The 15734-nt window shown below is 54.7% G+C and overlaps 1 protein-coding gene across 1 annotated transcript; it reads right to left on the bottom strand.

Annotated features, from left to right (window-relative positions):
- Positions 1–1897: 1897 nt before the first annotated feature.
- EAH_00011040 (hypothetical protein, conserved) lies at positions 1898–8392 on the bottom strand (the record flags this gene model as incomplete). The annotated part of the gene is made up of 1 exon (XM_013391715.1): positions 1898–8392. One exon carries the CDS (start codon positions 8390–8392, stop codon positions 1898–1900), a length of 6495 nt encoding a protein of 2164 aa, XP_013247169.1.
- Positions 8393–15734: the final 7342 nt, after the last annotated feature.

Here is a 15734-nt window from a genome sequence, read left to right as displayed (position 1 = left end):
CATTATGTATATATATATATATATATATATATATATATATATATATATATATATATATATATCTGTGTATATATATATATATATATATATATATATATATGTACATGTATGTATACATATATCCATATATATATATATATGGATATATCAAGGTGTGTGCAGCTAGCTGTCTGGGTAGCTAGCTATCTAGCTACCTAGCTATCTGTCTAGCTAGCTAGCTTGCTAGCTAGCTCCCCCCTTACCCCCTAGCTACGGGATGAACTAGCTAGCCATACCTGCATGGGCGCGGAGCTCGACTGGCTCTAGATGCCTGGCTAGCTATCTATGTGGCTGGCTAGCTATATGGCTAGCCAGCTAAACGGCTAGCCGGCTAGCTGGTTAGCTAGCTATCGGACTAGCTAGCTATCTGTCTACCCTGCTAGCCAGCTATGTGGCCATCTGGCTAGCTGGATAGCTAGCCAGGTCTTCCTCTTTGCAGCTGAAAGAAAGCTAAATATTGAAGTTAGTTAAAGTCTGGAGGTCGTACATTATGCATGCATGCATGCACAGCAGCAGAATCCAAATGGCTTCTGCTGCTGCGATGTACACTCTAAACGGCGACAGACACTCAGCGCCGGCAATGGTATACAAAGGTTTGCGGCTGCTGCTGCTGCTGCTGCTGTTGCACAAAATTCGTGCTGCTGCAGCAAGCGTCTTGCATGCTCGCCACCCCACTGCTACTGATGCTGCTGTGGTAGCGCTTCCTTCTTATTAATGCTCTTTCTTGAGGAGCCTGTTGCTGCTGCTGCTGCTGCTGCTGTAGATCTTGCTGTTGCTTGGCGTCATTCTTGCTTATGGAATGGCGGGCGGGTAGTTACGGTACTGCTGTTGCTGCTGCAGCAGCAGCAGCAACAGCGGCATGGAGCAGCAGCAGCAGGTGGGGCGCATAGCCGTAGCAGTTATCTGCCGACTGAAGCCTGGTTGATGCTGTTGACTCGCCATACACCTAAACAATTGTTTAAATGGTGTACAGACAGTGCAGCAGGCTGCTGCTGTTGTGCAGCAGCACCCATGCATGCGCATGCAAACAAACCGCCACTCAGCATCAGCACAGGGGCCTCCAACAGCACCTCTTGGGGCCCCAGGGGCCCCTACGAAGCATTTTAAAGCAGAGCAAATATACACCTGCAGCAATAAAAGGCTGCTGCTACCCAGCATCAGGCAAATTAAAACAAGCGAACAGACAGGCTGCATGCATCATAAGCCAATCATATTATCCACTCAAAGCCAACAAAACCTTCTCTACCTCATTCCTTCAAATTCCCGCTGGGTCTCCCAGGGGCCCCTAGGGGGGCCCCCTGGGAAGGCCCTGGTACTCCTAGGGGGGCCCCTACGAGGGCCCTTAGGGGGGCCTCTAGGACGGCCCTTAGGGGGGCTACTAGGATGGCCCTTATTGGGGCCCCTAGTGGGGCCCCTAGGGGCGCCCCTAAGGGGGGCCTCTTGGGGGGACCGCAAGGGGGGCTTTTGGGGAGGCCCCTCTGGGGGCCCTTTTGGGGGCCCCCAAGGGGGCCTCCGCGGGGGCACCCAACCCCAGGGGGCCCCTCACCAGAACCCTGACACACACAACGAGCATTACAGGGGCGTAGCATATCTGGGGGCCCCTCAGCGAATTCGCTGCATCAAATTAGAGACAGTAGGGGCCCATAGGGGGCCCTTTGGGGTCTCTAAAGGCCCTAGGGGGCCCTTACTAGCGCAGGAGGCCCTTGCCTTAAAGGGCCTCCTAAGCTGTTCAGGCTTTGAAGCCCTCGTTTATCAACGTCTCAGCGTCCAGCAGCAGCAGCAGCAGCAGCAGCAGCCACAGATGTTGCTGGTAGGCTGTCGGAGAGAAATTCAAACTCAGCTGTCTGTACACCGCAAATTAAACCGGAGGAGAATACTCGACTGCTGCACTCTTTGAAGCTGCGCTTTCTAGTGGGGTTCTTGCTGCAGCACCGACAACAGCAGCAGCAGCAGCAGCTTTCGCTTCGGGGGAGGATGTCGTTCCTGCTGCTGCTGCTTCTACCGAGCTACAACCGCTGCTCGCCTGCTGGACTCCCCACAAAAGGCGCTTTGTTGCTGCTGGGTCTTTGGCCTGCTGCAGCAGCAGCTGCTGCTGCTGCTGCTCATTGCTTCGGCCTTGCTGCTGCTGCGGCTGCTGCAGCAGCAGCTGAACCAGAGGCCCCCAAAGATGTGGGGCCCTCTGCTGCTTGCCCTGTGAAGCGATGGCTGTAGGGGCAAGGAGCTGCTGCAAAGCTGCAGCAGTAGTGAGCTCTTCTGCTGCTGCTCTTGGTGCTGCTGTTGTTGCTGCTGCTGCTGCTGCTGGTCGTCGTGCTGCTGCAGCTGGTGCTGCCAGATTTGCTGACGCAGCTGCTAAGTCCTGGGGAGAATTTGTAAGAGCAACGAGAGCCCTTTCTACAGCAGCAAGGGCAGCGGCTGTAGCCGCGTGCGTTCCAGTCTGCATGCTGCTGCTGCTGCTACTGTTGCTGCTGCTGCTGCTGCTGCTGCTGCTGCTGGGTGCGCTGTTGCTGCTGGCGTTGATGTTCGCCGCTGCAGCAGCCTCAGCCAAGAGCAGCAGCGCCTGCTGCTGCTGATGCTGCTCTGTCCCTCCTGACAGCAGCGCAGCGAGCTCCAATAAGGTCTGCAGATATACTCGTGACGGTTGTGGCTCTTGCTGCTGCTGTGGCTGTTGCTGCTGCTGCTGCTGCCGCTGCACGATTACGTTTTGGTGCACGTCAGGCGCTGCGCATGCTGCAGCAGCAGCAGGTAACACCGAATGCTGCTGCTGCTGCAGCGGCGGCTGCCGTTCACGAGCCAAGTGGTGGCCCATAGGATTTACTTCGGAGGAGCTGCTGCAGCTGCTGCCAACAGCAGCAGCAGAAGCACCAGCAGCAACCTTTCGCTTTTTGGGGACACCTTCGGTTTGACAGGGCCCAGTGTCTGCCAGGCAAAGGCGTGCATTCGGCAGAGGTCTTCTTGTTGCTGCTGCTGTTGCTGCTGCTGCTGCTGCTGCTGCTGCTGCTGCAGGCTTGCCTTGAGGCCACATCGAGATCATCGGAGAGCATCCAGCGGTTGCTGCTGCTGCTGCTGTTGCTGTTGTTGCTGCTGCTGCAGAATAGCTTGCCCCCGCATTTGTTTGGCTGCTGCAGCTGTCAGCAGCAGCTGCAGCAGCTGCTGCAGGTAGCAGTGCATCTATAAGACCAAACCCATCGGATGCAGCAGCAGCAGGAGTAGTAGCACTAGCCGCTGCTGCTGCTGCCTCTTGTGTTTCTCTTGTTGCTAATGTAGCTGAGGGGATAAGCTGGAGCAGCGGTGACGGTAGGGAAGCAGCAGCAGCAGCAGCAGCCGCTGCTGCCGCTGCTGCTGCCTCCCTTTGCCGATTTGCTGCAGCAGCGGATGGCTGCAGCGACAGCAAAGCTGCTGCTGCTGTACGCTGTAGGCGCACCCGCAGCTCGGCCTTGCTCCAGATGCCGCCTGCAGCAACGGCGCTGCTGCTGGTGCTGTGGCTGTTGCTGTTGTTGCTGCTGCAGAGGGCATTTGCTGCTGCAGCTGCTGCTGCAGCTGTTGCTGCTGCAGATGCCCTTGGGGGAGCCTCTGCATTCCTCAGTACCCTGCCAAGGGGACCTTGCAGTAGCAGCGCCCCCAGTTGCTGCAGCTGAAGCCGCTGCAGCATATCTCCCTCAGCTGCGGCCCTCGCAACGGCATCTGCTCCTGCTGCTCCTGCTGCCGCTGCTGTTGCTGCGGTGCCAGCAGCAGAAAGGGCCCCCGATCCGTCTGTTTCAAATCGTTTGATGGATAGGGGCCCCCCCCTGAAGTGTCCTCGTCGGTTTGTTGCTGCTGCAGCAGCAAGAGCAGCAGCAGCTCTTCCCCTTCCAGCAGCAGCTGCAGCGACAGCTGCTGCAGCAGCTGCTGCAGTTGCTGCGACAGATGTCTTGTGGTACTGCTGATCGTGCTGATGTTGCTGCTGTTGCTGCTGCTGTTCTTTGTGTGCTCCTCTTCCCTTATGGGGGCCCCCTGCGGGGGCCCTTCCATCTGCTAGTGCTGCTTGGGGGCCCCTCTTTCCTCTTTGTCTGCTTCCGCCTCCTCTTCTTCTGTTTTGCATGCAATCTGCAGCATCAAGAGGTCCGCCTCTGCGTGCATTTGGGGTGTCTGCTGAGGTAAGCCCTGGGGGCCCCGGGGGGCCCCCTTCGTGGGGGCCCCCTGTGGGTAATCCTCTAGGAGCAGCAAGTAGAGCATACTCCATCTTTCTTCTGCATGAAATTGCAGCATTGTATGCTTCGCTGATGTCCCCGTATTTCTTTATTTTGAAGTGCTTACACTCTCTTCTGCCTTTGTGCTGCAGCTGCGCCATAAAAGAAGCATTTTGCTTATCAAAACAAACCCCATACACCCGAGGCAGCTTAGCTACAGCTTCAGCCAAACTCGCAGCAGAATGAGAAGGGCCCCGGGGGCCCCCGCAGCCCCTACTCGGGGGCGGCCCCCCCCCGCTGCTACCCAGTGTAAGGGGGGAGGGCAAGGCGCTGCTTGATGCTTCGGCGCTTCTAGGAACTACTGCTGCTGTTGCTGCTGCTGCTGCTGTTGCTGCTGCTGCTGCAGATGCTGCTGCTGCTGCTGCTGGTGCAGATGATCCTGGCGCTGCTACTGCTGCTACTCCCTCATCGGCAAAAGAAAAAGAAAACCCTCGAGAGCCACGGAAGTAACGCCCGCAGGAGATGGAAGCAGGATGTGCTGCCGTTCCTGCTGCTGTTGCTGCTGCAGCTGCAGCAGCTGCTGCTGCTGCTGCTGTTGATGATGATGACGATGGTAATGAGGCAGGTGGTGCGCGGCCGCTGCAGGGCCGCAGCAAAAGCCCACCTACGCTGCTTTCCGAAGGAGATTGCTCCTTATCAATGTTTACAGCAGCAGCAGCAGCTGCTGCTGCTGCTGTTGCAGCGCTACACCGTCTGCGGGGCCCCAGCGACGGCAAAGGCCGCAACAATTCGGTTGACAAGCATGAAGCTGCTGTGCTGGCAGCTGCTTCTCCCACCGACCCTAAAAGTCCCTCTTGCATCCGTTGCTGCTGCTGCTGCTGCTGCTGCTGCTGCCTTTGCTGCAGCGGTACAGTGTCTGTCCAGCTGCTGTTACACAGCGAAAATATTTCCTTTACTGCTGTTGTGGGGACCCCCTCGGCATTGTCTTCTTTGGGGGGCCCTCTGAAGAGTTCTCCCACTGCAGCAGCAACGCTGCTGCTGCTGATCCCTGTCGCTGCTGCTGCTCCCTGTTGCTGCTGCTCTTTTCGCTGCAGCCGGAGGAGCGCAGCAGCACCGCCTGTCCCTTCAAGTTGGTGCTGCTGCAGCAGGAGGCCCTCGTCTGTCTCTCCGTTTCCTGCTGCAGCTGCTGCCCAGTTTGCTGCTGCAGCAGCATGCTGCAGCAGGTACCTTGAGGCCTTGTTGCTTGGTGCCTTGTTGGGAGCGGTTGCGGCTGCGGCAGCTGCTGCCACAGCCGCCGCAGCAGCTGCTGCATTTGTTGCTGCAGCTTCTGCTGCTGCTGCAGCTGCTGCTGCAGCAGCAGCAGCAGGATTGAGGCCTCCCCCTCCTCTCCCGTCATTCCCTCGCTGCAGCTCGTGTGCGCGCCTCCATAGCACTGCTTTCCAGAAGGCCTTGCATAAATCTGAAGGGGTATTAAACTGAAACCGTTTGCTGCAGCGCCCTCTGCCTCTGCCGCAAGGCGACAAACCTCTTCTAGGCTTTCTTTCTGTTCTTTGAGATTGAAAATAAGACAAAAAAGACTGTCTCTGGGTGTCTAGAGACACCCCACACACCTTAGGGGCCCTCTCTAACAAATCCCCTAAAGAACGTACACTCAACAAATGCAAATCCACAAACTCGCAAGGACTCGGTCCTGCTGCTGCTGCTGCTGCTGCTTCTGCTGCTGTTGAGGTTGAGGGTGATGTTGGCGGGGCTGTTTCTCCCCCTGCTGCTGCTGCTGCTTCTGATGCTGCACAAACAGCCTCGGATTGTGGAGCTGCTGCGGTGCTGCTGCGGTCTGGAGATGCGCTGTCCCTAGCTGCCGTCCGACCGGTTGCCGCTGCTGCTGCTGCTGTTGCTGTTGCTGCTGCTGTTGCTGTTGCTGCTGCTGCTGTTATTTCACTGCTTGATTCTCTGCTGCCTCCGCCGCTGCACATCGAATGCGCTTGAGGGCTCCTTACAAGGGTTTCCAGGGGTGGGGAGGCCATATCAGACTCTTCTTCTTCTGCTGCTGCTGCAGCTGCTGCTGCTGCTGCTGCAGCTGCTGCTGCTCTAGGGTCCCCCCCAGCGCAAATCCGCTGCAGCTCTGCTAGACAAGCTACTGTTGGCAGCTTGGTGCCGGAGTAAGACAAAGCAAGAAAGCCGCATGCAAGGAGCTGCATCTCAACGGAGAGGCCTCCTGCTGCTTCCGAACCTTCTGGTTCGCTGCTGCTGTTGCTGCTGCTGCTGCCGTTGCTGCTGCTGCTGCTGCTGCAGGCCGACTCCCTGTTTTCCGCAAGCTGTGTATCTTCTGATGGAAGCTGTTGCTCTTGGAGCTCTTGCTGCTGCTGCTGCTGCTGCTGCTGCTGCTGTTGGGGTAATGCCGGCTGCGTTTGGGTTTGCTGTTTAAGCTGCAGCCCGCCTTCCTCCTCGCGTTGCTGCTGTTGTTCTTGTTGCTCTTGCTGCAGTTGCTGCTGTTGCTGCTGCTGCTGCTGCTGAAGTGCTTCGCCAGAGGTCGATTCCCTTCGGTCCCACAGCCCCGTGACGAGCTCTGCAAATCGGTCTGGGTTTCCCTTTGCTGTTGCTTCTGCTGCTGCTGCTGCTGCTACATCTTGGCTCTCGGGGTCAGCAGTAGCAGCAGCAAGACAGCCGTCTGCTGCTGCTGCAGCACAAAGGAAAATAAGTTTGTCTTCCGAAGCACAAAGCTCACAAGAAGGAAGGCCTTTCTGCCTCGCTGGTCCTCCTGGTTGTTTGAGTGCTGCTGCTGCTCTGTTGCGGCTCCGGGGTGCAGCTCGTGCAGCAGCAGCAGCCCTCTTGTGCAGCACTTTGCTGCTGCTGCTACCACCGCCGGAAGGATGCAGCAACTCACTGTGCAGCAGCGAGTCCGCAGCTAGCTGCTGCAGCGGGAACCCTAAGCCGCCCTCTTTGCAGCAAACGGTATCACTCTCTGCTTCTTCTATTTCTGCTGCTGCTGCTGCTGCTGCTGCTTTTGCTGCTGGGTCTACAGACGCAGCGAGGGAGGTGAACTGCCAGGGGGCTTCCGAGACGTCTCCTTCCCAGTCGGCGCTTCGCCGCAGCAGCAGGTGCTGCTGCTGCTGCGGCTGCTGCTGCTGCTGGCAGCAGCCTCCCTTCTCTCTTGTTGGCCCTCCCTGCTGCGTAGGAAGGGCCCCCAAGCCTAGGATGTCTGAAGGTATAGGGAGGATGAGGCGCTCTAAAGACAAACAAGAAAGAGGTGCAGCAGACTCGGAGCTGCTGGCTTCCCCTGCTGCTGACGCTGCTGGTGTTGCTGCTGCTGGTGTTGCTGCAGCTCGGGGAGGGCTATTGCTGCACCGCGCATTAGCTGCCGCGCGAGGGGCCTCCGAGGCAGACCAGCGGTTGGCTAGCGCCTCAGCAGCAGCAACTGCTGCTGCTGCTGCGGTTGTTGCTGCTGCTGCTTCGTCTGATGCACCAAGGTGTACGGGGAGTTGCTGCTTCTGCTCCCTCGGACCATGTTCGCTGCCTTTCTCCGCAACAGCTGCTGCAACAGCTGTTGCTGTTGCAGCAGCAGTAGCAGGCTGCTTCTGCTGTGCATTCTCTGGTGCAGCTGCAGATGTATCGGCAGCAGCAGGAAGCAGATAAGTAGGCTGCTGATGGTGGTGCTGCTGCTGCTTCTGCTGCTGTTGCTGGTGCTGTTTGAGCGCAAGGAGTAGCTGCTGCTGGTGCTGCTGCTCGTGCTGCGGCTGCTGCTGCTGCTGTGTTTGGGGCTTAACAGCAGCGCCCAGAGACGTGATGGCGGACAGCAGCAACGGAGGCTCTGCAGGAGCAAGAACTCCCTCTAGAGCTGGAGATACAGCTGGGGAGTCAGCAGAAGAAGAACTAAGGCAATAGCGAGGGCCCCCAAAGAGAGGTGGCAGCAGCAACGCCTTTAGCTGCTGTGACACTGGAGATCTGCTGGCAACGACTACTGGCTTGCGGGAGCTTCCTGCTGCTGCTGCTGCTCCTGCTGCTGCTTCGCCCACCTCGGAAGCAACAGCAACATCCACACTTTCATGCGGAAGATGCAAAACACCCTCTCCTCCCGCTGCTGCTGCGCATCGTGCTGCTGCTGCTGCTGATGCTGCTGCTGCGGCGCCGGAGGACGAGGCGACCCTATCTTCAAGCAAAGACGTACAGTCTTCGTTTGCTTCCCTCATGGCGATCTGCTGCTGCTGCTGCTGATACTGCTGCTGCGGCTGCTTCCGTTCCCACTACGGCTGCTGCTGTTGTTGCTGCCGCCGTTGCTGCTGCTGCTGCTGCTGCTAGCTGCTACTACTGATGCACTGTGTTGCTGCCTGGCCTGAGGTGTACGGGCAAGGCAGTTCCCTCATGTTCTTTCGCTCTACACACACAGCGCGCTTCTGATGTCGCTGCTGCTGCTGCTGCTGCTGCTGCTGCTGTGTGTTGTGGTTGCGGGTGGTCAGTGCTTTGACTGGCCCCCACGCCGCTCAAGAGTCCCACAAGTGTTTGTATGGACGTCCCTGGGATCGTCGCCCTGGGATCGTCTCCCTGGGATCGTCTCCCCGGGATCGTCTCCCTGGTGGGATCGTTTCCTTGGGATCGTCACCCCTGTGGTGGTCTCTCCGGGATCGTCTCCCCGGGATCGTCTCCCCCGGATCGTGTTAATCTAGATATTGTGTTTCCCTCTATTGGCCAAGAGATCGTGTTCTGTTCAGCTTCTGGGATCGTCTCCTCCCCTCTGCTCGGCGCAGCAGTCCCTCCAGGTGTCTCCTCTGCGGGTGTACAGACACCGTAGATGCTATACAGGGCTGGCCTGAGTTTGTTTACGCAGTTGGGTGGTTGTCGCCGTCAATAAACCTTCTGCGGCAACGGAGAGACGGGATACCCTTGCTGCTGCTGCTGCTGCTGCTGCTGCTGCTGCTGCTGGTGCTGCTGCTGCTGCTGCTGCTGGAGGGCTGGCGGAGGGATGTGCTGCGCGGTCTATGGCAAGACACCAACCGAAAAAAAATGCATGCGCACCCTGATGCGGGAACCGGTACTGCTGCAGCTGCTGCTTTTACTGCTACTGCTACAGCACCGCAGGGAGCAGCAGCAGCAGCAGCAGTGGCAGCAACGGATGGGGCAGGCCTGTGCGGTTTGGAGTATAGGGGAGGCGGTTTCCAAGTGTCGAGGTCTATTAAGAACATGCAGTTGTGTTTTGCTGCCTTTGCTGCAGCTGCTGTTGCCGTTGCTGCTGCTGCTGTGGCGGCAGCCGCTCGGGCGCAGCAGACTGGACAGAGGAGAGACAGGCAAGGCGCTCGGCTGTACGTGCACCCCGGCAGCAGCAGAATAACGGCGCAAAACAGATGAAGTAGTTCTTTGGTTTGACAATTAAATCCCAGACAAACATGATCAGCAGCATTCAAGGACCTACTAGGCCAGCAGCCGATCAGCTGCAGCAACAAGTGCACGTTGAGACGGGCACAGCAGCAACTGCTGCAGCAGCAGCAGCAGCAGCTCCTGTTGCTGCGGAGACACTGCAGCAACCGCCGCTGTTGCGGCTGCTACCATCTGAAATATTCTCTCCTTATGCTGTCTCTACACTAAATCTGACATCCATTCAAACGCAAACCCTCAGAGACAGCTGATGCCTCTCTGGTCCCGGCAGCAGCAACAGCAGCAGCAGCAGCAACTGACGATACGACCGAGGTGCACGGGAGGCGCTGCAGCAGAGGAGACTTCAGCGTGTAGTTAATATACTGCGTTATAGAATTAATTTTGTTTAAATTGAAACAGAGTAATTAATAATTGAAGTCAATTTAAATGCAGGCTTCAACTGTACGCCTCTCAAATGCAGAAACAGACGCTAGAGCGGATGCTCAGCAACAACTGCAACAGAGAACAGCAGCAGCAGCAGCAGCGGTGGCAGCAGCAGCAGCCGCAGCGGGACTTTTGCGCGGGATCCTTCTTTGGATTTTCCCACGCAAATTCTCTTTAAATGATTAAGATTCATATCTATAAATTTGCACAATAGCATCTTTCAAGCAAGGAATGCTACCTCGAAGCCCCGTGCAATAGCAGCATGTGGGGTAGCCCCGGGTTGCCTGCGAGGCCCAAGTGTTTATGTTATCATGCTGGCTGCTGCTGCTCCTGCTGCTGCTGCTGACACCGCCGTTGATACTACTGGTGCTGCAGTGTCTTACGAGGATTGTGACGCAAAGTAGCGGAGTAGCAGCTGCTCTGGTTAGGCAACCTCAGCTATATTATGCACTGTAATATTACCTGCGTAGCCTGATCAGTCTGAAGCTGGGATACATACTTCTACTTATGTGCAGGCTGGCTACTGAAAGCCAAGTTTGTGTTTAACAACTGTCTGCAGTGCTAGTGCACTGAGCAAATCAGGTTTGGCTAAGCTACCGTGTGCGGTTGCCATACAGCATGAGCCGCGAAGGTGTGTTGCAACTCGTGGCAGGCTCCTCATCAGCCCTAGGCCCTTCTGCAGCTGTACCCAGGATGCCTTGAGACTGGAAGGAGAAATGAGTTGCTTTTTGGGAGCTCTTCACTTAGGTGTCTTAACTGGTTCGAAGCATACGGTCATCCTCTGCTAAGTTAGCGGAGTTCGGTTACACTTGGCATGCTAATCGAAGCCCGTGCGAGTATAGAACTATATTCCTACAACTGCGTGGTTTGATGCTCAGCACTGACCAGGGGCAAAGGCACTTTAAAAAGAAAAAGCCAATAAAAAGATGCTATCCCGAAGCCTTCGTCGTTTGTGGTGACCTCATGTACTGCGCTGATTAGAGTCGAAGGTACCATGCAAAAGAGGATTAAAAGGCCCTTAAACATTTTTTTCAGAATCGTTGTCGAAATATCAGCATTCTTCTGCGCTTGCAAAATGGTGAGCGGGAGGGCCGAATGCTGGATGCCTCATCGAATTGGAATGAGCGTGGTAGCTACGTCGCACCCAGCGGAAAATACTCTTACCGCTAAAATTTCTTACGAAGAATGGTCTCCCCCCCTTTTGTTGACCGTCCAGACATGAAGAATGCCCTGCTGAGGGAAAAGCGGGGCCAGGGAAGGCGTTCTTGGCTTCCCTTGAGTTGTGGCACCCTCTTCAGTCCAAGGTAAAGCACTACAATGGTGGGCATGTGCCAGCACGGGTAGCATTCTTCCACAGCATGCCTGAACAAAGAAACATAAAAGGCTTGTGAAAGCTTTCCTGTATTAGGTGCACAGTGAGCATATCCCATGCTTAGAAAGGGAACACGCAATGGCAAAGTTGGAAAAGCTTAAAGAAGGAAAGCTATCGATACAGCGCCATATTGAGAAGCAACAGGCAAGGTAAGGAAATGTTCAGTGGTAGCATTGGAGCTTCTTTATTGATGCTTCGTGGCAAGCCGTCCACTTGATAGAGGCAGTCGGAAGCCAGCTGGGACACGGAAAGGAAACTAAGTGGAAAAATGGTGGGGCCTGTCTGACTTACCTATCAAAGACACAAGCAAGCGCACTTCCACCTCTGTTGATCGGAAGCAGTAAACTGGGTTGGGAAGGACCCAAATATAGAGCATACAGAGATTGGGGATGTGCGCATACTCCATAGAGAAACGAAAGGAGCAGTAACAGATGAGAGCCGGCGAATTTGCGATTCAGAAAGCCACGGGGAAAGAGCCGAGTGGCGTATCTGCCTCTTTTAAAACTAACGAGGCAGCATAATTCGAAATTACAAGAGCACGGAAAAATACAAAGAACGGATCGTATCTCCAGCAGAACCAAAAATGCGGTCATCGAAAGGCACTGACCCCTACGCAGCGTATGCCTTGGTGATTGAGCGCGAAAGAGATGATAACCGCACCTGCAGGTCAGCTTCTTCTGAACTACGTGCATACCCAAGCAACAAACCGTCAAATTTTGTGGGGTCATAATTTTAGCAAAAGAGAGGGATAGCGCTATAGATAAAGTTTTTGCTTGCCTCACGAATAGTTCAAGGAAGATTTGGTTCTTGCTCAAATTTGTATTTGGCTAACGAGTCGCTCAGGGCGGATTTGATTCTGCTTTTTAAAGTAAGGCCGTATACAATGCTTTATGTGCAGCCATTACTTCCTATTATCCAAAATAATTGACGAAAAGGTAAAAAGTTAATCAGATATTGAAACTGCTCGTACCAATGGTCACGAGCTGCCGGCTATACTTGACACAGGCTGAAAAGTGGATATGATTTCTGCAGCTGGGGAGAGGCGGTGCAACCTACCTCTCTACAAATGGGCGAGGCCTCTGAGGCTACGCTTCGCCGATGGCAAACAGCATACGAGTATCGGCAAAGTTATAAAAGTGGATGCGATCTCAACTTATAAACGGGTCATATATATATACAGTAGTATGATACGGGACTTTTTACATGGGAATAACCCACTGAGACATTTCACTAGCATACCGTGCGTGACTCCGTGGAGGGTACTCAAGTGGCCTCCAGAAAGTACCGCTTGTAGCATATAAACAGTGAGAGTGTGCACTCGTCAGCGCTTCTAACAGCGGTTGGTTCACCTGTTGTGAAAAGAGTGGACTCAGCAGCCCAAGAAGAAAGGCACGAGGAGAGTCCGACCGCATTGCAGAGGCGCTGCCAGAGAGTTTGCAGAAATGCACGGGCTCCGTCTTGATGTACTTGCGAAGACCGCATTTCTGTGGAACTCGAGCCAGTTAACAACAGAGAAACAGCACAAGTGGCCACAGGTGAAGGAAGACGTGCGAGGTGCACGCGGTAACAATGGGCTCCCAGTGGGCAGACCACTTTCTGGCCACCCACTGCACCGAGTCGAACACACTCCCGGAGCAGCCCAAAGCATTATTCCGATCTGAAGGCGACTATCCTCATCTTGGCAAAGGCATAGAGCTGTAGACGGACGAAGGGTTCACAAGGGGGAATGTTGAGCTGTCAAGTAGCGCTGTTGGGAACGGCACTTCCGCAGGAAAAACGACGGGAGGTGGCTGTGTGCCGCGGCGGCAGCAGCAGCAGCAGCAGGCCCCTGCTGACCCTGCCTCAACCCAGTCAAGTGAAGCAAGCTTCCGATGCTTCGGAACGAAAAGCTACTTAAATGTTTCCGCAGTTCAACAATCTTTGCGTCATCTGAGTTTGTTGACGAGTTTTTGCGTATCCCAATACATCCCGACGGAGGGCACAAAACTGCTTTTCACACCTGCACACGCAAGCTCGAGTGCACCTGAATGCCATTTGGGCTGGTGCATGCAGCTGCTTAGCGGCAGCGACAGGTCAACTACAATCGTGAGCATCCACCAGTTTTTGATTGGCCCTACAATTCTGTAGGGCCAATCAAAAACTGGTGGATGCTCACGCACATAGACGAAGCACTTATGTTCCGGGGATGCGTATAGGAGCATATGCAGCAGCAATTGCTGCGGCGTTAGAAGCAGTAGTTCGAACATGCACAAAAGTGCTCCTTTTTTGTTCAACAACTGGCCCCTTATGGTTACGTGCCTCTCCTGCAGTCAGGTCTCTTTCCTGGTACGCTCGCTCAGACGTAACCTCCTCAGCAGAGGCAACAGTCCTAACTTGTCCGAAATGTCAGCAGCAAACGCAGCGGGTAGGACGTTCAAGGCCAATGTTTTACAAAGACTTCCCATTCCCGAACACGCCTGCAAAGATATTTCAATTGTTCTTACCGTAGATGTACCATCTGCCGGAGGTCATGATACCATTTGCACGCTATAAGACTCAACAAGCATGTCAGTCTCATCCTTCACTCGCGTTCAATAAGAGCAGGAGTGACCTGATGATTCGCCAGTCATCTCTAGAAGGCCCACAGTTTTGCTAAAGCATAAAAACTGGCAGGGACCCACACCTAGTTGGCGTGTTCTGGCTCGAATTCGTGAGGCAGCTCAATATCGAACATAGCATAAGCATCGCGAACAAGTTGGCGGCAGATGGTCAAGCAGGTGGTCAAGCTGAACTCACTAGCCGCACGCTTGCTCAGTATTTGCGAATCTATATGCAGCAGAAACCAAAAGGCTTAACTCGATTTCCGTTCGTCTGTCGAACGGGCCTTTAAAACAGCAGTATTCTCTTCTATGTTGTTCTCCACTTTCTGTGCTCTACACCAAAGCAGTGAACGCTCGAACGCCGACCTGAACTGGAGTTCCCGCTGGTTGTCGGTATCCAGTTCAATACGAACGCAGCTATCGATTTCCATACGCACTTCGCGGCAACGGGCTAAGAATAACGAGAGCACAACAACACCAGGCAGTAAACTCGACGAAAAGACTTTCAGAAAGCATAAGATATATACAGTGGGTGGGAACGGGCGGGAAAGTGCACGAGCAATGTACGCCCTCCCCTTGAAGGCGACGTACATGCCCTTGCTCCCCCACTGAAGTTTGCGGAGTTTTCTTGAACCTATCATGAAGCGTGCAGGTATCTTGCGCCTTTCTAAGAAAACCCTGTCATTATGACAGCTGAAGCTGCTCGGGACCCCTGAAAGCCTCAGGGCTTCCAAAGACTGGACCTCACCCTCACTAGTGGCTGTACAAAACGGTAACTGGCAGCTCTACAGGTTTTCGACACTTCTCACTCGTCAGTGGGGGTCTCCAGCGGCAACACAATAGTAAAGCAGAATCCTGTGGTGAGTTCAGGCAAATTCCCGTGTCTGCTCAGACGATGGGGAGGCGGTAAAGGACTGGAACAAGTGTGGGGTGAAGGAGTGTTGTTGATGAACGGCCCAACAGCCCTTCTGTCCCGCATTTGCCCGGAGCAAATTGGAATATTAAAAATCAGCTCTGCCGAATCAATTATACCTCAAAAGCGGACGAACCCCTTGTCGTTCTCCTCTAGAAAGTCTCTGCGAGGCACCGCCCTAGGTTCCACTGGACACTATGTGGGCCTGCTAGGCAACCCGCGTCTCCCACTCGCAAACGGCAAATATAAAAACCCCAAAACCTTGGTTGTACACTGTATAAACAAAGATTAACAACCCCTAACCTCACCTCCCAAGTTCACGGTGGAAGAGTTCCCCAAAAGTGACTTTCCCCGCAGTCCTCAGCAGTACCGAGGGCCCTCGTGGAGGACCATTATAAGCGACAGTGTAGCCAGAGTACTCCAAATGAGAGTTTTCCATAAAATGTTTTACCTATTGCCCGTCCTCAGTTGTCCTGGGCATAGTAACCCAAGAGTTTGAGGCTGAGCGATACGTGGCTGCCCGAGATAAGTTGCGATTCTCTTCGCCGTAATTAGTGGATCCAGGAAACCCCTAGTGCAGGCACAACGAAGCGACAATTTCTGCATGTCCTCACATCATAGGCTATTGTTAATCACTTACTTGGCCCTTAGTGGGCAGCCAGCGCACACGTATCGTGCACACAAGGAGCAGTACATGTACCAGCGCCTGGTCGACCATGCGACGCGGAACAGTCTAACATGCACGGGAAAACTACGAGGCTGGAAAAAGTGGCCGTTTTGGTAGTCGTAATTCACTATACCCTTGTTGAAGGAATATGTGCCAGCGCGAACGCTGGTGCTGGGCCAGTCCGTTCACCTATCCAAAAAGTGGGAGG

Source organism: Eimeria acervulina, genomic scaffold, assembly GCF_000499425.1.
Source record: "Eimeria acervulina Houghton genomic scaffold, Eah_scaff58, whole genome shotgun sequence".
NCBI lineage: Eukaryota > Apicomplexa > Conoidasida > Eucoccidiorida > Eimeriidae > Eimeria > Eimeria acervulina.
This window is presented reverse-complemented; position numbering and strand designations above follow the sequence as displayed.